This window comes from Dermacentor variabilis, chromosome 9 (genome assembly GCF_050947875.1).
Source record: "Dermacentor variabilis isolate Ectoservices chromosome 9, ASM5094787v1, whole genome shotgun sequence".
Lineage (NCBI taxonomy): Eukaryota > Metazoa > Arthropoda > Arachnida > Ixodida > Ixodidae > Dermacentor > Dermacentor variabilis.
Window position 1 is genome coordinate 84,965,145 of NC_134576.1, and position 25,551 is coordinate 84,990,695.

Consider the following 25,551-nt stretch of genomic DNA (forward strand, 5'->3'; position numbering starts at 1 on the left):
TCACGTTAACGATATTATTGTAGTGGCCTGCATTTCACAGAAGGAATATTTGGCGGCGATTACGTGATACATAGCCAAATTAATGATACAGTGTAAGGTAACTACTTGCAGAAGGGTAGAAATCTGGGCCAGTTGGTACATACTTGAACGAAAAAACCAGTCAAAAACACAAAGGACAAGAGGACATGCTATGTGATTGGCGCTGATGCAGTTGCGCATGCTCTGCTGGCCTTGCTGGGACTACACCGATTCTAATAAACCTCAGTTGATAGTCCAGTCGTTGTGGTGTGAACCTCTCCTCTTGTCCTTTGTGTTTTTGACTGGTTTTATCGTTCAACTACTTGCAGTTTGGTTTGGCCAAGTTTGTTAAATAGTGTAATGCATACTTATGTGATTAACCTCCCTAAAGCGAAAGCCACCAAGTGTACGAGAACAGCTAATCCCTTGTTATGTAATGGCAGTGAACGCCTCTTAAACGAAATCACGTGTATAACGAAGGAATAATTCTGTGCCGATTCTATTGCGATAAGTGTACTGCGTGACCTTTCGACTGAAGTGACCTGCATAATGAATGATTCCGAAAGCCCGAAGCATTTTGTTACAAAGGCGTTCAACTATACCCGGTAGCTAACGGGCCTACATGTTTTGTGCGCACTGTAAAGTATATAAGTGTCCACAAATACACGACATTAGTTAGCAAGACGTGGCAACACTTTGCTTCGTAACGGTGACTGCATTCCACTAACTCCGTCACTGAACTTCTTGTTGTCATCTCCTTAATGCGCCCTAAAATCCAAAACGCATCCCGCATTTGGAACTCACATTAGGCCTATCTGAGAAGTAAGGCTCCTCGCTTCATCCCCCCAAACTGCAGACGAACATTGAACGTAACGTTAATCGGCAGTTAACCTAGCTCTGCTCGAAAACCCTGGACTACTCACACTTCTGCCATTTTTTTTTTCACAAGCGTTACCTTAAGTACCCGTCATGCGCTACGCTACATATCAAAGCAGCCAATCATGTGTCCTCGCGACTCGAATCCAAAGTAGAACCTATATTCAGCCTTACTAATTGCTTTCGTCATTCTCCACCCTTCCCTGCCATCCCTCAATGAAATCTGCCCCCGGCTGACGTCGCATGTGTTACTGATGACGACGCATCTTGAAAACCGTCTGATAACCTTTGTAAAACCATGAGCTTTAATTTATTAGCAATGCTTGCACAAATTTGCATCGGCTCGCATTGCAGTGTCGCTGCAATACATTTGCTACACTCATTTAGCCTATTTTCTTGTTTTGTTTTGTATGATATAAAGTTATGCTACGTTGTTTTACCCACGTTTGTGTCGCCCCCCCTCCTGCCCTTTATGAAATGCCGACCTGACTTTTAGGGTACAGAAATTAGTTGTTAAGGGGTTCATTTGATCGGACTAGGAGCAGCACAGCGGCGACAGCCTAGGCAGAGCACGGTCTCCGAGTGCGAGCTGCATTTGCGAGCGAAAGCACTCGAGAGGACGACCGATTATATCTTTCCAATCCGTCTCTACAAAGCAAACAAATACGTAATACCTTTGCTAAATGTCACAACTCCCTGCAGTGCGAGGGGCAGGCTGCAGTGTACGGATAAGCGCACTTGTGTTTAAGATGGAACTTCTTTTAAGCCAGAAAAACCTGCCAGAGTTCGGAAGAGCAATTGTCTTGCAGTGGCGCTGAGTTTTTCACAGTAGCAAACATACAGCCTGGACACACCGATCTCTGCCTTTATGTAAGCTTTATGTACGGGAAATGTAGAGGACAGCAGGCAGTTCTTGACACATCGCATACAAAACACTCTTTTTTTCTGGCCAGATAGCAACAGGCTGCCGGAAGACACCAGAAGTATTTCAACTTTTCTTCGAAGGCTATTGTGTACACCGCACATACTTTGACGCACTATTTGTGCAGCTTGGGGTGTGCAGGTACGGGTACGGGGACTCTGTACAGGTACACAGTCCCCCACTTCGACGTGCCTCATAATAAGATTGTGGTTTTGGCACGGAAAACTACATGTCATTTATTAACGCCTAACTTTGGCCGCAAATCATAGCAGCACTAGTGTAAGCAGGCCAAAACTGAACATAAGGGGGACAAATTTTCGCAGGGCAAGAAATACTAAATTCGTTGTTCATAAGAACATCCAGATTAGGCGAAAACCTTTTTTTTACTGCGACAGCAGGTGAGCCCTCCTATCTAGGCTTACCTTGTTTGTCCGTCACTTACGTTACGTTGGCAACGAGCGGTTTGGTCATCGACGTTATTTTGTCGTCGTCTGGCTGCCTCGTCATCCCCAGCATCACCACTGCCATCGGCCTAAGAAAAATCAAACTTCGCGCGCAACCCTCGCTCCCCCCTTGCATCTGGAAATTGAAACTTATGTGAGTGCAGCAAAGTGCGCTCAGGGTCAGGGCTCGGTCACCAAGGCGCTCTCGCGCAGCAATAGTGCCTACCAATTAGTACAAGGCTATACGCTCCACACAGACTTCGACAGAGGTGGCATCCCTGCATTCATTTCGGAGGGCACAGCAAAAAAGTGCTTTAATCGATGAGGATAGAACTGTGTGCAACGCGTAAAAGTTCTCCTTGACGAAATAATGGTATGTCGGCGTGAAATTCTCCGTCGTCATGCTCGTGAATAGAGTGTCGACGGCCCAAAAAAGACGCAGGTGAAAACGGTGCTTGTGATGACGAGCCCCAAACATGGCTCACAACCGCGATGAAGAAAGCGCCAGAATTACGCTGTTTATATAGAAAACAAACGTCAAATCCACGGACAGTGTCGGTGTCAACAACGACGTTACAACAACGCTGCATACTTTCTTTACATAGTGCCTCATACGATTCATGGCGGCCGTGCCCGATTTATCAGCACTGAATATAAAGGGAAAAGATTTGTTCGCTTTAATCTCGTTGATGGCACTCCATCATCTGGCATTGCATCACCTCAGTCGTGACATTGTTGTATTTGAAGCGTGATAGAAGGAATGGTCGAGCAATCGGGTGGATCAGTTCTTAAAATATGTATCATATTTATTTATGCAATTAAAAATTAGCAAGCAATGGTATTCCTGGCACTAACTTTCCGTGGCTTATGAGGAATCACCCAAATAGCCCGTCGCGCTAGTCGCGCCTGTGACGACATAGCTGAGGCCAAATAAGGCGAAACAATAGCAGGGGTGTCGAACTATAGGAACGCCTGTAATTTGTGCCACCATGATTAGGCGTCGCTATCGACGTCAGCTGTACACACTTAGAAAGTGTTGCTATCATGTCCATTTAATTTCTTCCGTCTGCACAATATATTTCACACTTTAACAATATTGTTAGGTGAAAGCACACAAGCGGAACTATTCACAGGGATAGCGAGCACTGGCCAACATGGAAGCCAGCCAACATCCAGCAAAGCAGGTGGTCTTCGTCAGATCAGCAGTCACCGTATATGGGTACGTCCCACTAAATCCAAGGCTCAGATCATCATCTTCTACTAGCACGTAGCATGGCCCCCGGCGGCAGAGAGAGAGAGAGAGAGAGAGAGAGAAACTTTATTTTGGTTCCTTCAAGGATTTAGCGTCTCGAGGTCTCGGTCGTCTTGGGCGCCGGCGACTTGGAGCCTCTTCCAGCAAGGGTGGGCCCCTATTCCAGGGCTCCACTGAGCCTAGCTACCTGACTAGCGTGCTGCACTAAGGCCCTTTGGGCCGTGAGCTCGCAGCTGGTAAGCCGACTCTCCCATTGCTCCGCACTCGGGTTATTGTGTTGGTGGAATGATTTATTGTGTTTACATTCCCATGTGACATGGTATAGTGTGGGTGTGGCAGAAACACCGGCCCGGCGCCACTAAAGACTCACAGCAGAGGAATGGTGGTAACGCTTGAGTCTGAAACGTTCACGACGTCGCTGGACAACGGCACAGAAGATGTAGTGCGACTGGCGCACATATTCTTGTTCGTGATGTTCGTGACTGTTCAAACGACTCTATATTCATCCGTGTAGCGAGGAAGAAGCTTTTCAGAAAGGCTCATATCCAAAGATACCGAGGGCAACCGTAGGAAAACGTTCGTCGCGGTGTCGCTGGTCGTAAGGGCGTTTCTGATTGTCTTGGGAAGCAGCAAGTCTACTACGGGTTAACTGTCGCGCATAATCAGCCAGAGAATCTGTGGCGTCGCGTACATGTATTGGGGGCGAGCTCCACCACTGGAAAAGCTGGCGCCACCATCGTGACGTGACATGAGGGATCACGTGGACACAGCGGCCGCGTCGGCTGCTTCGGAAACGCCGAATCGAGCTGAAAACGAAAGTTTAAAGTCGCACCTGGCTGCGGTTCTGATTAAGTGGTGAGGCTTTTCCGCCTTGACAACATTTGAAATCCCTATAATAGGTAGTGGCTGCCTTTGGAGGCATGCAGCATGGTAGGCTACAGCTCGGGAGGCGTAGTGCCGTACGTACACAAAGGAAGCCGGTGTCAGCCTTATTCACATGTAGCCGCTGGACAAGAAGCTGCTTGAAGCTTGGCTCACGAAACTTAGAACTGCCAAACAGCCATCGGCTACAACTCGTGTATGCAGCAAGCACAAGCATGAGGAATATTTCTCCTACGGCGCCGCTGATGTTCGATGAGTAGCAGAAAAGACACACTGAGACATTCGCCCGCGCTCCCTTCCGGGCTAATGTCACGACGGTTTGCTCTATGAACTGGTTGATGCTAGACCCTGGCAAGTTCACTGGAATGGAAAGGGAGTGGTAATTAAGAAGCGCATTAAATAAAGGCATGGCATATGGTCATGTTTGTTCATGTTTGTGTATGAATTAACGCACTTGATTACGAAAAAGAAGCAGCGCGAAATCGCCCGCTGACTGCATACAATGCGACGCAACCTTATAAATATTATTTAAACGACCAATAATTTAGAAGAAATAAATTGAATCGTGTCGACGGCCTATCGCAGTCGGCGAAGGCGTCGGAGTCCCTTGTTAAAACGAAATTGTCTTTGAAACAGCTCTGATAACGTCCACGCAACAGTGCTTGCTTGTGGACTGTCAAATACTCACATGCTGCGGCCTAAAGCTCACAGCGCGGGGCGAAAACGTTCTCAGTGAAAGCGAAACATTGTGCACGGACATGCATGCAGACGCGCAGTCGGTCGCCGCGAATCCGTGCGATCGCTGCGTGCATTGAGGCTTCGTTCTGTTATGCGCCATCTGGGTATGCAGACCACCCACTACAAGAAGATGTTTCACATGGTTTGCGCTCAGCGATTGCCGACCTTTTAAGCAAGAGGCCGATTCGGGAGAGTCCATGACGGCGACGGCGCGCAGTGGCGTTTACTGTACGTATTCGGCAATGAGATAGCATCTGTAAACGATTCTGTGCTTTTTCAGTTTGCCCAAGATTATTATATCGACAGCGACAACTTCCCTCGCTTTGAGAGTACTTGCATAATTGTCCAGGAGGGCCGCCGCGTGGTGTTTTTATTGAGCGCCGTAAACGAAACTTTTGAACAGCGCGCCGCGCGATCCCACATACTACGCAAGGGAGGCGCTTCCGACAGATGGCGACGGAGTCGCCATCTGCCGGAAGCGAAGTTTCAGAGGAACAGGAAGGAATCTGTCCAAAGGTAAAGTTGGTTCATGTCCGACCAAAAGGTAGAAGGAGAGTATCTCGCAGTGGGTCGTGGCGGGAAGAACTATATGCGAATGTCACGTATGGCAGTGCAGTGTCCTAGTGACCACGGTCAGCCGGATATGAGCTCAATTAGGATGGCCTCGATGCGACTGTTATTAGGTATGACGTCATGAATTATGTGCGCGAACTTTCTATAAACGAGCGTGGCGATGCCTCTCCTGGCGTCCCTTCCTCTTTGGGAGACGGGGCTGTACCCTGAGAGCGTGAGGTTTAACAGAGGGTACCTTGTAATAGTATTACGTGCGTCTTTTTGGTTGGAATTTTGAGGTGCTGTTGCAGCGAGGATTTCCGTTTCGCGTAGCTAGCACAATTCCACTGCCAAATTTCTATGGTATCCCGTTTCGTGTCAGCCATGATGCTTTTGAGGGAGATTTATTGGTGGCGAAGGGTGCATCGGTCCTGTCCATCTGTCGTGGCTGACTACCTTTGTTTTTAATTTTTATGGTGACTTGGTTTTCGACCACTTCTACACGATTCGCTAGGGTACGAATACTTTCTAGGTTCCCTCGCGTGAGGCGCAGAATTTCGCCTAGGGTGTCTTGCGGTGCATTACTCTCTTCCGTCTCTGCGAGCGGAGGGGGTTTGCATTTGGCTGTGCTTACTTTTACGTTTGTATCTTGGGATGGCGATTGTTTGGGAGCTTTAAAGTTTTTAATCTGCTGTTTCGCGTCATTTAGCTGCGCTGTAAGCACTTGTATGGTGGCTCGGAGACCCGCTAGTTTCTGTCGTAGGGCTGTGCTTATCTCGCTCTCATGCTCAGGTAATGAAGACCGCGTATGGCCGTGCAAGGTCCCAGTGACCGTGGTCAGCCGGCACGTAATTTTAGGCAAGCTGCCGGGTGGCTGGCACAGGAAATATTTACTCAATTGAACCCGTATTTATACTCTTCGGTCTCCTCCTTTACCCCTTAATAATTTCTTTTGCAGTGCGCGAATCTTCAGCATCTTTTTTAGGCTCTGGGAGCCAGCATTATGAAGACGAAACCTTTAAAATAAAATTTGTCGTTGAAAAGTGAGCCTACTATTACTTTAAAATTTACAACCATGGTGTATAGTGCTACGTGCTGCCCAAACTGTGTATCAAGAAAAACAAAGTGACGCATAACATTTCATCAGCTTAGTCTCACAGTCAAGCTTGTTAGCAAGGAGTGGCACCTGTAACCGAGCAATGGCTGTGCAGTACACAACTCTGCGCCGAGGAAGGCAGAACACACATTTTTTCTCTCAGCTTTGAGGACGAAAGTTTGCAGGGGTCCGCGGTAGAAAAGCGCGATGCGGACGAGCCAACGCGCACAAAGCATGCAAAGTGCGCGTGACGAAGCTGCAAAAGCTAGATTTCGCGAGCACAGCCACTTAGCCATGCAAGATCACCATGCCAAACGCTTTCTCAGGGTGACCAAGCACGCTCAAATAATATCTGAAACTATTGTTGACTCGAAGATACCACTCATTCAACAGTTGAGATCGCCAAAAAAGCAAACTGCATTATTAACGCCTTCATAGTGGACTTTCGCTAGAGGATCTATTTCCGACGCTGCTTCTCACTTCTCAGTAAAATAGCTAAATATATTTTAAAAAAATTGCGTGCACACGATGTTGTGGATGTGGAGCACAGAGAAATGGCACACGTGCGGGAACTTTCCCTGATACACGGGAATGGAACAAGCAAGAAAAGCATACAGCACGTGCGCTGGTTCTCTAGATTCTGCACTGTACGTGACTTCCGCCGGGCGATAATGCCGGCATTTTTTCTCAGTTTCGGTTTGAAAAACATTAATTTTTGCGAGCTCTTTGTGACGCATTGACATGTATTTCAAGTGTAATATTTTGGACAGAGGCTAATGCATGTCTAAATTGTCTGAAACTGGCCTTTTTGCACGGTTGAAAATTTCGTTGCAGTTGGCCTTTAAAGGGCAACTCCGGTGGTTTTTCGATATCAGTGAATGTCTATGAAATTCGCTGTGCACGTTGCTCTTAACACTTCCGTCATGTCCTCAAAAAAGCAGCTTTGAGAGTTGCACAGATTTTTTACAAATTAATTTAATTAATTGCCTCGAGCACCTTACCTTGTCACCTGCTCAGTTACAAGCCACGTTGTGTATGACGTCAGAAGTGTTCTACACAGAACACGGTGGGATTATGCAGACGACAGCGATGAGAGCGTCGAGAAGTCGACGATCGTTAGCTGGTGCGTGTCGTGAGAAGTTGCTGTCGCGAGAAGTCGTGTTCCCTGTAGACGTAGGCTGCACGAACTTCATCCCTCGCCATCCACACGCACAGTTTTAGCCGATGCCGATTGCGTTCAGCCGAGGTTAAGCCTATATGTCACAGTCGCATATAGCTCATGCGTTTGCTGCTGGTGGACTTGACCGACTGACATGAAGCTAATGAAGCCATCAGGATGAAGGAAACTCCTTTTGTTGTTCAATTTTGACCATACGGACTTGAAATAAGCCATTCCACATTTCGTAACGTGCACACACAAAAGTGGAAAAGCGGCGACACTGAGCAGTATCGACATCGGCACCTTGCTGTTTTTGACGGAAAGCTGCCCGCCGCACTTACCGGCACTTCCTCAAGTTAAATGCCACTACGTAGATGGGTGCATTTGTATGTATTGTGATCGGTGTCTATACTGCCATCGGCGTTTCTGCGAGCGAACTACGCGTCTTCTAAAGGAACGATCACACGCGCGAAGTCCTCATCAATGTCCACTTTAGGGAACATATTGTGTGCATAAGGAGAATACGAAGAAGGATAAGTAGGCAGCGTAACAATGCTCCCGTACTACGGTCCCGCGCTCGCTGTTTCCGAAGATGTGTGATCGCTCATATCAGTGCGAGTCAGAGTGACGGAACGTTGCTTACATGCACAAAATCTCCCTGTTTTCTTATGTTCTGACATTAATTGATGTCAGCGATGAGCGGCTAGCATTATGTCTCAAGCGCACGACGAGTGGTCGCTGTAACTGCCGACGTAAACAAATGCGTCGTTCGGTGGTGCTTTGGACTGTCAGCGGCGTTCTTGCGGGATACAAACGCGCAAAGTCGTGCTGCGCATCTTACAGCGAGAATGCGAAGTGCTTCCGTGAGAAGGGGTAAAACATAAAATAGCAAGCAGCACGTGTAAAATCAGTGGCTAGGGCTACGCTTGGTCTTCATGTTGCAGCGCTACATGTTGAGCATGGGCGCTGGCTCTCGTGGTGGAGGGTCGAATGTGAACGGGGATTCGTGGCTATTGAATTCATCAGAATCATAACTGTCACTATTTGACAGATCCGAAGAGCTGGTGCAACTGACAATATCACTTGAAGGTCCGGCGCGGTCAAGATTCAGTCTAGCGTCTGTTCTTCGCTGCGAGCGGGCGAGACCAGCATGCATGGCGCGCCTTTCCCTATGGGGACACTCGTGACGTCACATGAAGAGGTCCGCTCAGCTGCTTCGTCAAGTTTCTATCTCGCTTTTGCGTTTTTTTGGTTATTTAAAGTTATTTTTGTATTTGCGTAATAAATCTACTATCAGACAAGTGACAGGGGGGTCTCGGGAACCTTCATATTCCTTTATCTTGACATGGCAAAAATATCGTCTGTGTTGCACTTTTAGAGACGTCACAGTCGTGACGCGTGACGCGATGGTTGAAGCGTATCTCTAGCTACTCATGAGGTGGCTTTCGACGCGAGTTTCTTCACCTTATTTTAGTCTGAGGAATCCCTTGAGGATTTTTTTTTTCGTTTTCTTTTTTAACGTACCGTAATATACATGTTTTCCTGTGTTACGCCTTGCGCAATGATACACGTGCATCTTGATAATGTCTAAGCGGCGAGCGTGACGCGCCGTCGGTAGCGGCCTTGGTAAATGCGCTCGCGCTAGAGACCGCCGCAAAGCGTTGATTTCTGCGTCGCTGCCCATGCGTCTGTGTTTGATCCACGTTTTCGAAGTCAAGCGAGCCAAATCTATCATATATGTGTGGGGCCACAGGCTTTAAGGCACGGTATGGTATGGTATGAAAAACTTTATTCAGGTCCTTGAGGCCGCGCTAGATTCCTAGCATGAAGCGAGCCGCTCCCATGACGGGACCGAAAGGCCTAGCCTGGGCCGCATCACGGGCCCGATAGACTGCCCATGTCTGTTCTAGTTGGGGCTACGAAGAGCCGCGTCCTAACGCTATTTCGTGTTGTCCTTGTCGCCGCGCAACGTGGAACATCGCCAGAATCAATGTCTTAAGTCTGCTACATACCGCATCGCGGGGAAGTGTATATGTAGCCAAGGCTTCAGGAAATATTTTGCTTATGAATAATGGATTGGGATAGGTCCCTGTAGGGAAAGGGCCTCAGGGTGAGAGCTTGGGTCTGTTTAGCTTTATGTGTGGAGGTGGACATGATGTGCGCGCCAAGTAAAAGTGTTTCGTGAGTTCGTTTTATGGCCCCTGCAGTACGTAACTTCCAAGCCTGGCTGCCCGAGCGCCGGGCGGTCTGTAAGCCCTCGGGCAGCGTTGTGACCCGACTCGTTGAGATTAGTCGGGGCTCCGTCAATTTCTCTCCTGTTTGCGGGAAACCAAATGATCGTGTACAGGATAACGTCCTTGCCGCGGAGGATTGCCAGGGCCTGTCTGGAAACGGTGCCCTTGGCAAAGGCTCTTACAGTCGCCCTCGCGTCGTTGTGTATTCTGGTTCTGTTGCCATCCAGGAGTGCCAAGGCGATAGCTACCTGTGCGGCCGTCTATGAATCCGTTGTATATGGAGGCGTGGAATTTGTGACCTTCCCTTTACCATCCAGCAGACCGCGGTGAACTCTCGCCTGCTGGATTCGAACGCCGCATCGACGAAAGTGTTTTTTTTCTACTCGTTCCCTAGCTTTCTTAAGCAGGGCTTTGGCTCTGTCTCGGCTTCTGCACAAGTTGTGCACTGGGTGTACGTTCCTGGGAACTGTGAGATGCAGAGGCAGCTGAGGGACTACATCTCGGCTTCAACGAGCGCCGAAAAGGATTGTTGTGTGGAGCCATACCCACATGTCTACAAATATTAGCGGGCTACACTGTTCTACTCATTCCGTGCGGGGCCTGGAAGTGGAAGTGACGGCAGCAATGGATCGCTGCCTTTCAACAGGAAACTTCTTGTTGCCAAGTTTTTTTTTTGTCAACTCGGTTTTCCATGCCCGCGACAATCTTTAATCGGATAAGCGATGAAGTTTATCATGATGTGCCTCTGTTTTGGTTCGGTTTGTCCGCCGTGCCGCATAAGCGTTAATGCCAATACGCTTAGGTTCCGAATGCCGCTTGCCACTTCTATCGTTTGCCTCTTCTTTGTCGTGTTGCTCTGGCTAGGGTTGCACGACTGCACCGCGTTGTGTGCATATATACCAGTGCGGCTAGCAAGCACTAATTCCGCAGGATCATGTTTCCCGGTGAATGGTCGCACCAGCTGTCCCGAAATTTATGTTTTTAAGGATGTATTTTAAGCGGGGCTTTGGGAATGTTGAACTACTGCTAGTTGCCTTACGAATAACGATTATTGCTTTTTTTTAAGTCAGAGCTTTTCAGCTGTCCTTGTTTGTAGCGAGGTAAAATCATGCTGTGTTTTATCAGAGCGATTCCATGATAATGCGGTTTTTTAACGTCTTGATTCGTTTCGCCGAAGGACGTCTCCATTATCGTGGTTACTCGAAAATGTTCCAGCATAGAGGTAGCTGAGCACTAAATTACAGCTAGCTTCTGTGTATGGCACTGCTCTTTAATTTTCGCTGAAAAGTTTGCGTCATGTTTAGGAAATCGTGAACGCCTACTGCGGCTGTCTGAGGCAAAGTGTCGAACCAAGTTTTTTTCGTCCTGATTTTCGTTTCGGTCCACCGAAAACGGCTTTGTTCTGGTTCAGCTTCGAAGCGAAAGAATAGTAGTTCAAACAGGTTCAAGTTCATTGGCATAACCGAAAAATACTGACAGAAGGACAGCAGAAATTTATTTTGTGCAAGAACGCTGCAGTCAGGGCTTCTTGCTCGCATCTCGTGGAATATGTCTGTTTCCTGTTTTATTTGCATGCCGGATTTATTTTCAGTGATATTATAGTCTATTCGTATATATATATATATATATATATATATATATATATATATATATATATATATATAGGGGGTGGTGAACTTGAAAAATGACAAAAATATCCCTGAACGCTACAAAGAAATTGGGAATAGTCATGCCAATAAAATAAAAAAGGAAGAACTCTATAGTTTCGTGTCCGATGTCCTAGTGGCACTGGGTGCCAAAACATAGTCTCCGCTTCTTCGGGCCTTTTTTACCTTGTGGCTGTATTTTGTAATAATCCAATTCATTTCTCAATCTTCTCCGTCGCGCCAAGTGCCCCATCCAGGCTATATGTGCCGGCCGTCGTCGTCTAAGTTCATAACGTGCTGCGAAATGGTATGTGAAGTGGACTGTCTTACATTCGGTCTGTGGTGTACACATGCGCAAAAACGCTACGGAATGCCTCCTAATCATATCGTGGTTTCAGTACTTAGAATTCCAGATATTATATTGCTATTTTCGCTTGTCGCTTGGCGGACGACTTGTTCGCTCTCTCCAGCACATGCTCTCAAATGAGGACCGTTCAATGTTAGGTGTGGTATTTGCGAAGTTACTATTTAAGTGGAGCACGTTGTATATCTATAGCGTAGATTAGGTTGTTTCACATACTGTTCCCAAGCCAGCGAGAAAAAGGCAGGAGATTTGGAAGCGAATAGCATAGCACATATATTCTTAATTTGATTTCCGTGAAAACCATTACGTTTTCCAAAATGTCGCATCCTGCTAGCGGCGTAGCAACCGCACTCGGTGCTCTTCCTGGAGGTCGAAAATTTCACACAGTTTCGTTGTGTTCTTCGCTGCGTTATTGATTCTCTTCGCCCTAATAATGTTAATGCTATAGCTAACTGTTCTCTTTATTTACTACAACTAATCATTTAACGCTTCACAATATGCACACCCTTTCACTGCAGTCTCATTCCAGGGAAGCAGCTGCATACATTTTCACAGTTTTCCCTCAAGCCATAATCTGCAGGAACCTGTCCTCGAGCCACACCTAAATAATATGCTACATCGATCTTGTGCCACAAGTGTGGCCACGCAGTAAGATTAGGCGGCTTACTTTGACAACTGCTGTTTCGCATATAACTGAGACAATTGTGTGTGCTAAGCAATTCAGACGCTTCGAGTGGGCACGCTAAAATGTATTTACTAATTTTCTGCACGCAAACACACATTACTGACACCGAACACTTTATTACGGTACGTGCATTCATTACTGTAGAATAGGAAGGTGACACGAGATATCTGATAACACTTACTAAGCTCACGGTCACAAAATCTAGGAAAACTTGGACGCGCGCGTTTTCGCGGGGATCATTTGATGCAATTTTAGACTGGAAGTTTTAAGGCCTCACTGCAGACAAGTTGTGGACCTTTTCTGCAGTTGACCATCGTGAAACCAAACAGTGGGTTATGAGAAATTCTATTGGGGCGGGCTCCGAATTAGTTTTTACCACCAGAAGTTTCTTAAGGGGCACCTACATTAAGTGCACGAGCGTTTTTGCATTGGACCTATGTCAAAATGTGGTTGCTCCGGCCAGGCTAACCTGCTTCGCTGTGCTCAGCAGCTGAGGTCGCAGGCATGACTTTTGAGCTGTTACTACCGCTTTTTTGCTACTCATTATTCTGCCCAGTCACTCTTTTTCCGTTTCCTGATAAAGCAATATTAAAAAAGTTTTCGCGATACTGAGCATTCAAGTAACAGGCTCAGTCTATTGAAATTGACCAGAAATTCACAATTTGTCCAGAATTATATATATTTATTCAGTGCTCAAACATAAGGTTATAGAACGAGCATATTTGAAGCAGCGTTCGTGTGGTCCAAAAGGGCACACTCACATTATGAAATGGTGCCAGATCAGCAAGACTTCTTGCTGCTGCCACACTTCTGGCCCGGCACAGGTGGAGCCGGCTTTGAAGTAAACTTTAAAAACCGGTTGTACATGTCCCTCACGGCCATCGATTGGTCGGATGATATAAAATGGCCGCCGAAGAGCACGCTGTTGTACATTACTGCCCCTGCCGTTTTCTCGTAACCCATCGGTACCTTATAGGGACTGCCTGTCCGGTACCAAGGCTTGCGAACAGCTTCCTTGAACATTTCTGAGCCTCGCCATTGCAACTTCGCAAAGCAACGTTCCATGTTAGTGGCCGGGAATATGGCGTCTAACTGTGCTGTGTAGAATAGGACGTAAGCTTTGTTGAGTACGTCCACCAAGGTTGGCGTTACATCAACGAAGAAGTCTCCTATCACTAACTTGCTTGTGACGTCATAGCTCGTGGCATCGAGGATTCTTGAGGTACCAACATGAATCAGCTTCTTGAAGTGTTCTCTGTTTGCGTATTCCACGTATTTACCAAATTCCTTCGCTCTGAGAGGATTTGTGATGCTTCCGTGGTGCTGAAAGCCCGTCAACTCCTCGAACAATGTTTTCTTTCCACCTGGATGTATGTTGAGGACCGTTTGGCTCAGCAATGCTGCAGCTTGGGTAAAATTTTGTGCTTTGATCATATATTCAATTTTCTGAAATTCCTGATCAAACCTAGAGCGACCTTGTTCGTCGAGCAGGCCGGAACAATAGAGGTAATCGGCTGAGTTGATTATTTCTAAAAGCGGGAAGACAAAGCCATTGCCAAGCATCACGCCCTTCAAGCTCAACGAAACCTTCTGTGGTTGTGCCAGCATTCTCTGCGCCAAGCCAATAGCTGACCTTGCTGTAAATGAAAAAGAGAGCAACCAAATGTACAATTTAACCCATTCACTGAAAAAAAGATATTTGTTTACATGCTTTCACAAAGTTCCGCATCTCTCTACACGCATAAGGCATATGATAATGAATGTGTGGGAGCCAACCTTTTTTCATCCGCAAAATGTATCAGTGTCGATACGAATAACTGCTCTTTACATTGTGTAAATTACACTGTAAGTGTTTATTATGACGGAAATATAGTCATCAGGGCACAAAAGGTACCTTTCTATCAAGCTTGGCTAAAATGGTGTCAGTCTCGAAGGTAATAGTAATTGTGATATGTTGTTCTAAGCAGAGTAGCAGCAGGTGTTTTTTGCAGTTTACAATATAAACTAAAGTGAAGTGCTTCCCACTTTGAAAGAAAACTTCATTTATAGGAGATGATGTAGCTAATACTATAACATTACGAACATTGAAGCAGGCATAGAGCGGTTACATTACCGCCCATGCATTATTTGCGTCGGCATAGATTGCGCAGTATGCGAAACCTAGTCAGCAAGGACAATGTAAATGTTATACTCAAGATATAGCAAGTGCTCAGGTTTTGTCAATCTGCTAAATTTCCTGAGACAACCACCACTTTCCAGAAGTTTAACTTCAATATTACCCAGAAAATTGATGATTATATCACATACTTTGAGAACAAAAAGCATCTGAATTATTTTTACCAAAGTAACAAAGGTAACGCTCAAGTATTTCATCCAGAATTTGCGAAGGCATTATTTTTAAAATCATGTACGCCTCTTGATACTGACAATGGGTATACGCCAGAAATACTGTGACTTCGATTTCGCAGTCACAACAGGTTTATTATTGTAACCAATTACCAGGCATTTCTTGAATTTCATTTTACTATATCGTCAGTGATTATCGCTGAATTATGTCCATTGCTGTTGTGATGCGTCCTTGTGTAAAAATTCCAGGTGACCTCAGCTATCGCATAAAAGACTCGAACGAGAGAGCTTTGTAAAGCTTACTACAATTCACCTTAATCCACCTTAATCCGCCTTAATCTTCCAACATCCACCCTAATGAACCTTATTCCACCTTAATGTATTTTAATCTACCTTAATCATCCGTAATACTCATGCAATACACTGTAATACTCATGCAATACATTTTTCATCTTAATCAATCCATCTTAATCTGTTTTCATCCGCCTTAACTGACTATACTCTACCGTAATCTTTCATCCACCCTAATCGACCTTACTTTAACTTAATCCACCTTAATCCACCCTAATCCACAGTAATCCTTCTTATTCTACCTCAATCCATCTTAATCCACCGAATCTCTTTTAAAATACAAATATTTTTATTAAGTTAATCCACGTCATTCGACGTTAATCCACCTTCAGTCACCCTAATACACCTTTATCCAGTCACTAATCAATCATTGATTAACTTTACTAATCCATCATCTCTCATACACGGCTGCACATGTTTTGGTTCTCTTCCGGCATTCCTTAAGTCACGTCATATTTTCTGTACCTCACAATGCTACCTTCGAACAAAGATTTAAGGCTTTCGTCTTGAAAGCTGTCTACTTATTCCTGCTGCGCTTCTCATAAGAAAAATTTCGAGGACGCTGAAACTTCGTCTTTTAGAGTGGAACGCGACAGCATTCAGAGATCCCTGACTGATTCGCACACTTCCCGGAAACTGCAGCTTATGAAACCGTAATGCTTACGGGGAAACATTGGCGGCGAACACTATGCACGAAGGCGAGCTTTCTGGGAAAAACGAGGCCTCTTGCGTGGGCCGATCCCCTGTTATTGTTTCGCACGTTAAATATATCGGTCTCAGAACATGCAACACAAGAAGCATGCGCTGTCGGTGTGTTATTTCAAGACGTTTGTTTGTGGGCTGTTTCCAAATTGTGAGGAATAACTTTGTAAAGAATTTAATTGAAGGTATGAGTAGCCTTAGTGATAGAAGAACTGTAGTGCCGTATGGAATATAGGGATCATTTTCGCCCACGGGATGCCGACGCCGGTTACGGCGCTGGCCGTGGACACCGGATTTTCTGTGACGCGGGGCCGTTAACGACACCGGGTCAACACCAGGAACCTCACTTTTGACTAGTAGTATATCGTGAATAAGCCTTAAGCGCTCGCCTCACCTCGGGCTCAAGCGAGCCAAGAAATGAGTTTTCTAAATAGAAGAAAAAATTGCAGGACACCTGCGCTTTGCGTTTAAGAGTGGAACGCGATAACATTCAAAACTTCCCTGATTACTTCGCACGCTTCCCGGCAACTGCACCCTATGTAACCGTAATTTTTACCGGCAAACGCTGGCGGCAAATGCTATGCACGAAGGTAAGCTTTCTGGTAGATACGCGGCCATTTGCATGGGCCGCGATGCGGTGGAGGTGAGCGCCATTTGTAGGTGTTGCAAGAAACCGGGTGCGCCGCTCCGTGGCCTCCAAGATTTGCGCACGCCGGTGCGCGCAAGTCTCGCACGCTGTGGCCGGTCTATGAATGATAGAAACGCCGGAAAACTGGGCTTGTGCTTCAGTTTCTACGTAACAGAATTGTGTTTTCTCGTATATCGGCACGTGTACTTGTCTTTCTTGGCGACACGTTTCACCGCCTAGCAAATGTTATCACACAGCGCAGGACGCGCTTGCATGTGTCGGAAGTTTCTGGAATGTTATCGATAGTTCCATCCGCTGTCTGTTGTCGCCGAAGCTTGTGTAATCTGATTGCACGTATGCACGACGCGAATGGCGTAGAACTTTGTGGAAGGCATGCGGGTCCCAGCGATTACTCTGCAACATTCGACGACTGATCTATAAAAGCCGACGTGCTTGACCCGCTGATCAGATTTTCGATGATCGCCGACCGTGTTCGCCGCTACCGTTGTTCTATGACTGTAGCTTGTTTTTGAGGGCACAAGTTCGCCCAACAAAACGCTCGTTTCGTTAATCCCAGTTTTGCTGCCTTCTTAACCGTCACTACCACGTGACAATATTAAAAACACAATCCCACGCTATTATGGCTGTAAGTTGTAAACAATCGTAGACAATAATCTTGAATATAATCGTGGGTGGTTTCAGCACAACTTTTTTACTTGCCTGTATCGGCAAAAAAAAAAATGTCGGAATCTCGTGTTGCGTATGGTAATGTCGAAACGAAAGTGTATAATTATCGGGAATAGGACTTTTGCAGCGTCTTTCACTTTAGCGGAAATGCAAGAAACGCAGGCTGCTCTGCTTGTGCGCCATAAAAGTGGCAGGCAGCGCCGCTATTCTTTTTCTGCGAATTGTACGCTCGATAGCCGTAGGAGACGCTTACATTTGCGCGTATGCATAGTTGTGCTGCTACTCACGCTTCATTGGCATTTGTATTGGTTTAATAGATACTTGTGAATCTAGCGTCAACTTCTATTGTTGATTTTAAATCGGTAATCGGGTGAATACGTACGCAATGCGTCTTACCTCCGTACGATTCCCCAGCGATGAAGAACTCTCTACCCTTGTACTCGGAGTAAATTCTCAGAAACCTCCTGAGAAATTTGATGGCGTGAGTAGAAACCTGTTCGAGCGTCGACGGGTATTGGCTTTTTCTATCGAAACTGTATCCGGATCCGGCAGGTTGGTCCAGATAGATGATGTTAAACTGATTTAAGAGACTGTGGCTTCTGCGGTACAACGACCCGCTAGCATCAATGCCAAGAGGGCCATTTTCAAGGAACTGGCTGTAGAGCGCAGATTTCCCTGGGTCACCTTGTAGCCACAGAAGAAGGGGCTTCTTATCAGCATCGACCTGTACAAATTATAAGTGACAAGAAGGCACGCATCCGTAAAATTGCTACACTGCACTGAAATCACAATGTAAGGGCCATGTCCCAGTTACACAAACTTCAGTAATTTGCGGATAAGCTTTATTTCTCAGTCATGCCAAATATAAGACGGACAATTCTGTACTGCGTGGTTGCAAATCATAGCCATTTTGAATTACAGAGAAATGTGTGGTATAACTTGGGAGGGAAGTTGAGTTGACATTGCAAAATGTATATAAATGTACGTAGAGGTTGTCACGAGCAAGGATAACCTGTTAATATAAGAGCCATTACCTCCTATATAACTTAATACACCAAAGAAAAAACAGATGTTACTTTATATTTATGTATCAGTGTTTATTATGTCTTGCATATGAATTGCTCAATTGTGAAAGAAAAGAAAATACCGATTTTAGGTGGTAAGATTTTTTCGAATGAGGCGGGTGGCAGTCTTCGGTAATGCAGTATTAATAGTTTGTTCAAGGTGAAATATAGTTGGAATAATTCTCATATCTGGCTCGTTGATTAATTGTATTTCATTTCGCTGACACTGCACTTATCCTGTCCTCTTATAGAACAAATATGCCAGAATCGCAATCTCGACTGAACTGTGGAAACTCTCTTCGGAACAGGAAAGCACTGTTCTTGAAATATTATTGTAAGCGACTGGTTCGTGAGACATGTCCCCTTTCAACAAAAGTTACCCGATCCTCTTATTTATTTGTCGCATGAATCGCTACCTTGGTAGGAAGAAGCACTTTCGGTCTTTATATATTGAATGTTTCGCAGAACGGCATGTAAGTATAGAGTCAAGCAAGTTGCCTGTTTGCTCAATTTCATAATTTCGTACGCACTTTTGAGTGCGCCTGTGACTTACAGGCTTGCTACTTTGTAACGCACTAGGCATATTTGGAGTGCCTCAGTTACCAGGGTATTTCTTACTTACAATTTAAAGGCAAGTCTCCTATGTCCTACCTTGCGTGGACGACGGTTTCTTGCTGTCCAAGTCTACTCGAAAATTACCGTTAAATTTCGCACTTAACAGAGAGCCACCAAGTTGGCGGCGTGGTACGCTGCGATGTTGCCCAAGATTTTCGAGAGGTGCCGTAGTACCTTTGTCATATATATATATATATATATATATATATATATATATATATATTCCTTAGTTGTAACCCACTGAGACAATGATAAACACTTTTCACCTTTCTTTTTGTGTTTGGTGGCTATAGCGAGCTGTGTTATAGTGTTACTGTCACGTTTTTTTAAGCCATTTGTTGTGTGGTGGAAAGCACGATTTCACGCGATTTCTACTTGCACCAAAACAAAAAATGGCGCGAAGATTTGACACTTTCTACCGCACGATACAATATTCTATAAATGAAAATAGCAGAATCAAATAATATTCCACAGCTGCCTACGGGAAACAAAGTAAAAAGAGCAATTATTTACCTCTGAGCGGGACTCATGAAATATATTCCACAGCTGTCTATAGGAACCAAACACTTTCGTAAGAAGGTAGAAAGCCCTTATCGATCTCTCAGCAGGACACATGATGTGCAGATATTGGTAAGACAAAGTTCCTACAATATTGCTCCGAAACCTTGGGTAATCTCAAAGCGTCTCACGCTGTCAACTTGATGTCCTGATGTAACGCTAATTCGTTTAGTTTATCCAAACAAGATTCCACTTATTTTAACGACGCGGGCGGCCCTTCGTTTAATATACTGCACGCTGCCAATATCATTTTTTTAAATATTTCACATCTGTGCATATTTTATAATTACTGAAGGAAAGGAAGATGTGAATATAAACTACTTTTGCGTACGTATGTACTTGTAAGGTATCAGTTTCGCGGTGCATTCTGGGATAATAGCTGCATTGCCACTGAAACTCTATTCTTACTCCAACAAAAGTTCTGCGAGTGGCTAAATCGAAACACATGATTCGTATCAGGTATATCTTGCCTGCGACTTGATGTGCAAGAAGAACAAGTACGTAGAGTTTTTGTTGTCGTCGACAGGGATGAATCCAGAATACGCTTCCAGATTCGCGCACGGAGCTGGCAGGTTTACACGGCTGCGGTTTCGCATTTCGTTGAGTTTCGACTGGTATATGTTGTCATTTGTGGCGGGGAGCAGGAGATCATCGTCGAAAACGAGTCTGGAAAGAACACACGGTGCACTTGAAATGGCGTTGCTTTTTGGTTCAGATTTCTTCAACGTTCGTATGTTGACTAACAGGCGAGATGAAATCAGTTTTCTTTTTGTTTTCACGCTTTATGGATGCTTTATGTAAATTTGTTGTTGTTTTTCAGCACGCCATTCTGTTCCTGATAACGAGCACTTAGACCACTTCGCTTTTTTTTTCAGACGCTTGACAACACCAAGGGTGCTCTTGAGTAATTCCCAAGACTCGAGACTAAACACGGCGTTTGAGCCGCGGGTCGTTCTCAGACTATGGCCGCCTCGTGGCTCTGAACTGCGCCTTACTTAGGTTCTGAAAGTATTCTCATCGAATGAAAAGAAACTCTTAAAATAACTTTTGTGGCTGTGCATTTCTCACTCATTGGTGTAATAATGTGGGTGTCTTTTTTTTTCTTCTCTCACTTCCATTAATTCTTCTTTCATCATCTAGCCTGTAGTAGCATGCCAAGTCTACTGCTAGGCTAATCTCTCAAGATACCATTAATATTTCTGTGTCTGTCTTTACAACTTACCAATGTTTCTTTTTTTTATATTGAAGTGATTTCTAAGTATGGATCGTGAAAGAAGAAGAGCTTCGTGTGATTCTCGAGTAGACAGCGATTCTAATGCGACGCATTCTTTGCTTTGCCGCCGCCACATTGGGGGTAGTTGGCTGCCGTATTTTCGGTTCGGGTTGCGCGTAGTGTTACTACATTCGCAGAAAGCTTTAATTGTCAATAAAGGGAAACCGACTGGGGCGGAGTTTCAGCCCATCTATGTGTTACTGAGGCAAGCAATGCGAAAACACTTAGAAGCGGTTTTGGTTCCTTCGAACGAACACTGAATCAGTACAGCTTCCATCTGCGACGGTTTCGCATTCGCCCACACACACATGAGACGAAGAGTAAAAATACTAAAAATGTTGCATTCAGTGGCATGTCTTCACTTATTTTGCTGCGGTAGATAAAACGTTAAAGTTTTCTTTAGGTTACACTAACGCGGATGGATATGGGAGACTATATTCGGAAGCGCTTTTACTTGTGCCCGTTTTGCCACCGCAGCTTTCCCATCATTGTCACAGAAAGAAGTGCGTGACGATAGATGGCGCAGCGTGTCAGTGCAAATCGGGTAATTGATAAAGAAATTATAGTGTTTAACTTGCTCTTCGACTTAAAGATGTCCAGGTGACAGAGACAGGTAAGTTGTTTTTTGAAAACCGGATAGGTTTGCCTGGTGGCGGCCGTAATATGCTAGTGCAGGCGAATTTAATGAAGATACGCACAGGACATAACACACAGACATAAGAGACAAAACAGGCAGACACATAATTAAGATATCTCGTTAGGACCAAAGTATCAAAAAAATATTCAAGAAGCGTTCATAGCGAAGGTTGCGCAACAGACACCAGTCCCTTGTCCAAGCCCATTTTGTAGCTCCAATGCTACCTCTGAGGAACATCCTGTAGAGGGTGTACATACGGAGCAATGCAATGCAGGCGAGGTTATGGAATTAAACGACCAGTGGTCTAATGAATTCCGTACCCTTTGGTATGCCTCTTTCGCCGGCCTGAATGTAGAGCACGCCTACATTACATTAGAGTAGATTACATTACATTACAGTATTACGCTGCAGTGTGTCGGTGCTGCAAGAACCGCGAGCAAAATTTCCTTAACCACTTTCTGCTTTAATAACCGAGGTTGCAATCTCGGCCACAATATGTCTATACGGTTATAAGAACACAATCGTTAATATTACGGAAGGCCCTTTTTTGCTATCTCTATAGCCTCTATACCAAGTGCCGTATAAGTATTTCAGATACTTTTCATGGCCCCTTCAATGCATCATTAGGCTTACTAAATAAGTGGTGATAAGAATGCAGCTGCAGTCTATGATAACTTTCAGAGAGTTTTACGCTGTTATATGGCAAGTCCATGAAACAGAAATGGGCCACCTCGCTAATTGCGCATCCCCTTGGCTAGGGGCACGCTTGGATATGTAAACGTGCGCCTCTAGAAAATAAGTAGTTTTAAAATTGTATTGAATAATAACACTAGCTCATAAATTTCTGCATACGCTAAATTTTCAGTGTATGCTTACGTCGCTGCACTTTCGCTTTTATCCGAGTGCAATGTTTCCAACGCAGTATAGTAACAGTATTTCCATGGCTGGCTACTGTGCTTGAGTAGAACACAAGACCATCCAACCTATCTTGACGCTGATTGTAGGGTTCGATTCCTCTTTTTCATCACCGAAATTTTGATCTCTAGAACATTCTATAGTTTATTGGTGAATACGGGGAGGGAACATTTTCCTGTACGCTCACTGTACCCGCTCCTGTTAGAGCCCTTCCATGAGTTCTGCCGGAATAGTTTTGTCATTTTACTGCGATAGCAATTACGTGGACACACCAGGCGAATGTTGGCCGTCGCCGTGATGACCGTATGTATTGGCGTATGCGCATGCTAGACCTTTACGTACGCAGTATATGCAGGAAAGGTAATATACTATTCAACCACCAAGGTTGCTCCAACCAAATCTGTCTTCTTGACGGAATTGCCAAGCGAAGCTTGTAGTGGCTCCCAAGCGGCGTTGTCGGGGTCACGCAAAAACCCAGTTGCTCCCAGAGCAAAGCGGCTACGGGAATGGTAGATTTCATGAGTTGACAGCTGCGCCGGCGCCGGAGTGTGAGTCATTAGAGAATTTTGGCTGAATGAACGTACACTCGCCAGCTGAAAAAATTCAGAACACTTATTGACGTTTCGGTGACCAATACGGGTGCCTTGTTCACAATGAACGAATGCATGGTGGTCTTTATTACATACACGTCGGAAGACGTACTGCGCTTGCGTACAACTCAGGGAGGTGTCCCCGTGTCCGGTTTATCGTGTTAGTAGTAGATTGTATGAAGGATGATTCAAGGAGCAATCGGGATGATAATTTTTTTCTCTCTTTCGATGATAGAAGCCGAATGCCAGTTAATACTGCGTCCAGTCTTTTCGTGATGCTCTGCCAGGGCACTGGAGACCATGTGTCCTTTGGCTGCATCATTGCGATGCTGCTGTATTGCGATGCTGCTGTATATTGCGATGCTGCCGCGCCCGCACTGTTAACGTGAGGCTACCGAACGCGTTACCACGCACCCTGCAGCTACTTTCAAATTATTATACAAAATACCTAAAAAAAATCTATATATTATACAGCATGAAAATTAAGATTCTTTCTATTCAGTATATATCCAACATTATTTTCCTTTCAAACCATGCTGCCTTCATGGACGTTCCCATATTGCCATATTTTATGAAGGTCGGCGAATTTAAATAAAAGGAAGTAATGCTCGCCAAATGCGTAGAGATTGGTAAAAACAAGTCTTTTTTTGGTGTAAGGCCCAGCGACTGTTGCTTCACAATGCAAAAGCATTGGCTAAGTGTCTGCAGGTTATATATTTACGTTAAGAACCCTCCTCAAAAACAGCTGATACCGCATGCTAGGCCTAGCACATTGATCACAACGTGAAGATCTGAATAATCCCTCTGATTGTAGTCCATAAATATCATAGCGCGAAATAGTATTGCTATATGCGAATTTATTATAAGCGATACACCTTGCTCAACTTCAACTCATTTGCGTGATATTGCTGTTGCCAGAGTGAGAGTGAAGTTTTGCAAATGGAGACTTGAAAACTATGAACATGGTCGAAAATATAGACTTCTCTACAGTTGCCTGCAATGTCCACTTACCTTTGCTGGTCGGAGTCGTCATGCTCCTTAGTCTGACCAGTGGCCTTACATCTAGCTAAAGCTAAAGTCGGAATTAAAAACAATAGTGTGCCTGCGTAAAACTTCATCCTTGCGTAACCGGTGGCCGAACAGAACTAGTATCGAAATAATGTTGTGAGCTGTGCGCGTTTTATACACTTCAAGAAAAAGAAAGTATCGTAGCGCGCGGCGTATGGGCTTTCAAGGAAATAAAAAGGAACATTTCTTTTTAGTTGATATAGTATAGTCTATTGTGCACGATTAAATAGATCTTTCCTTGAGTCACAGCCCGAAAGAACGCCACCTTAAGGTTAAATAACAATTCCTAACGCAAACACGCGCGCAGATATTCCATATGGAGTGTTTTGCCTGTGTGTAAGTATGTGGTAGAAATATTATTTATCTAGCACAATTGACGTGCCCGGAGGAAAATACTCCTGATAGTGCGAAAGATAGTCTATAGTGCACCAGTAAACACCGTGTTAAGGCCAAGTCCCGCTGAGTCGACACGACACCGAGGGCATCAAGAAGCCGACGCCGACCGTCGGCCAATTCGACGGCTGTGTGCGTCGCTGAAAGCCATTGTGCCGACGTCAGCGAGTTGTCGTAGTGGGACAGGCTTTCCAGCTGCCGATGCATGCAAAGCCAGGCTGCCGACCGTCGTGCGGCTGGTGTTTTGTGCCATCGGCAGCTCAGCGAAAACTTTGCAACAACGCGATTGTCGGGACAACAGCCCTGGTAGAAACATTGATGCGCGCCCAATGTGAGCGTAAACGAGTTTCCGAAGTTAAAATACGCGATTGTCAGCCCTCGCCAGCCGTCCTCATCGAGCCTGACAGGGTGTCAACCTCGATCAATGGAGATTAGGCCTAACAGAGCCGTCGAGTTCGTGTACTCGCTATATGTTCCTGGCGCATTGCCAGGCCGCGCCATTGAGGGTGGTCATGATGTTTATTGGCATCCCCCTTGAAAAGCAGCAGCAACAAGCAGTCAGTTAGCCGGCTTGGGCTAATCCTGTTTAGCATTTTGGTTATCATTTCTTGCTCTTCTCTTTCTCCATTAAAACTTGTATGTTTACATTGTACAGTTATCTATGCCTCTAACGACTTTGCTTCTGTCAACTTCTTCCCTGCTTTTCTTCCCACCAATACTCTAAAGGTCTTAACTTATCTTGACTGCTGAACATATGATGCTTCCATGCACTTTAAATCCAAGTCCTTCTGAAAATGTACGTTTCCTCCGGCACTCATTGGGGGAATACCTTGACACTTCATTACGAGGTGCAGAGT

The 25,551-nt window shown here is 45.2% G+C and overlaps 1 protein-coding gene across 1 annotated transcript; it reads right to left on the reverse strand.

The window, feature by feature from the left end:
- Positions 1–13,528: 13,528 nt before the first annotated feature.
- On the reverse strand, positions 13,529–24,408 carry LOC142557038 (putative serine carboxypeptidase CPVL). The gene is made up of 4 exons (XM_075668585.1): positions 24,245–24,408; positions 20,289–20,484; positions 17,978–18,305; positions 13,529–14,504 (listed from the first exon to the last, which is right to left on the reverse strand). The coding sequence occupies exons 1-4, from the start codon at positions 24,349–24,351 to the stop codon at positions 13,648–13,650; spliced, it is 1,488 nt and encodes a 495-aa protein (XP_075524700.1). The 5' UTR covers positions 24,352–24,408; the 3' UTR covers positions 13,529–13,647.
- Positions 24,409–25,551: the final 1,143 nt, after the last annotated feature.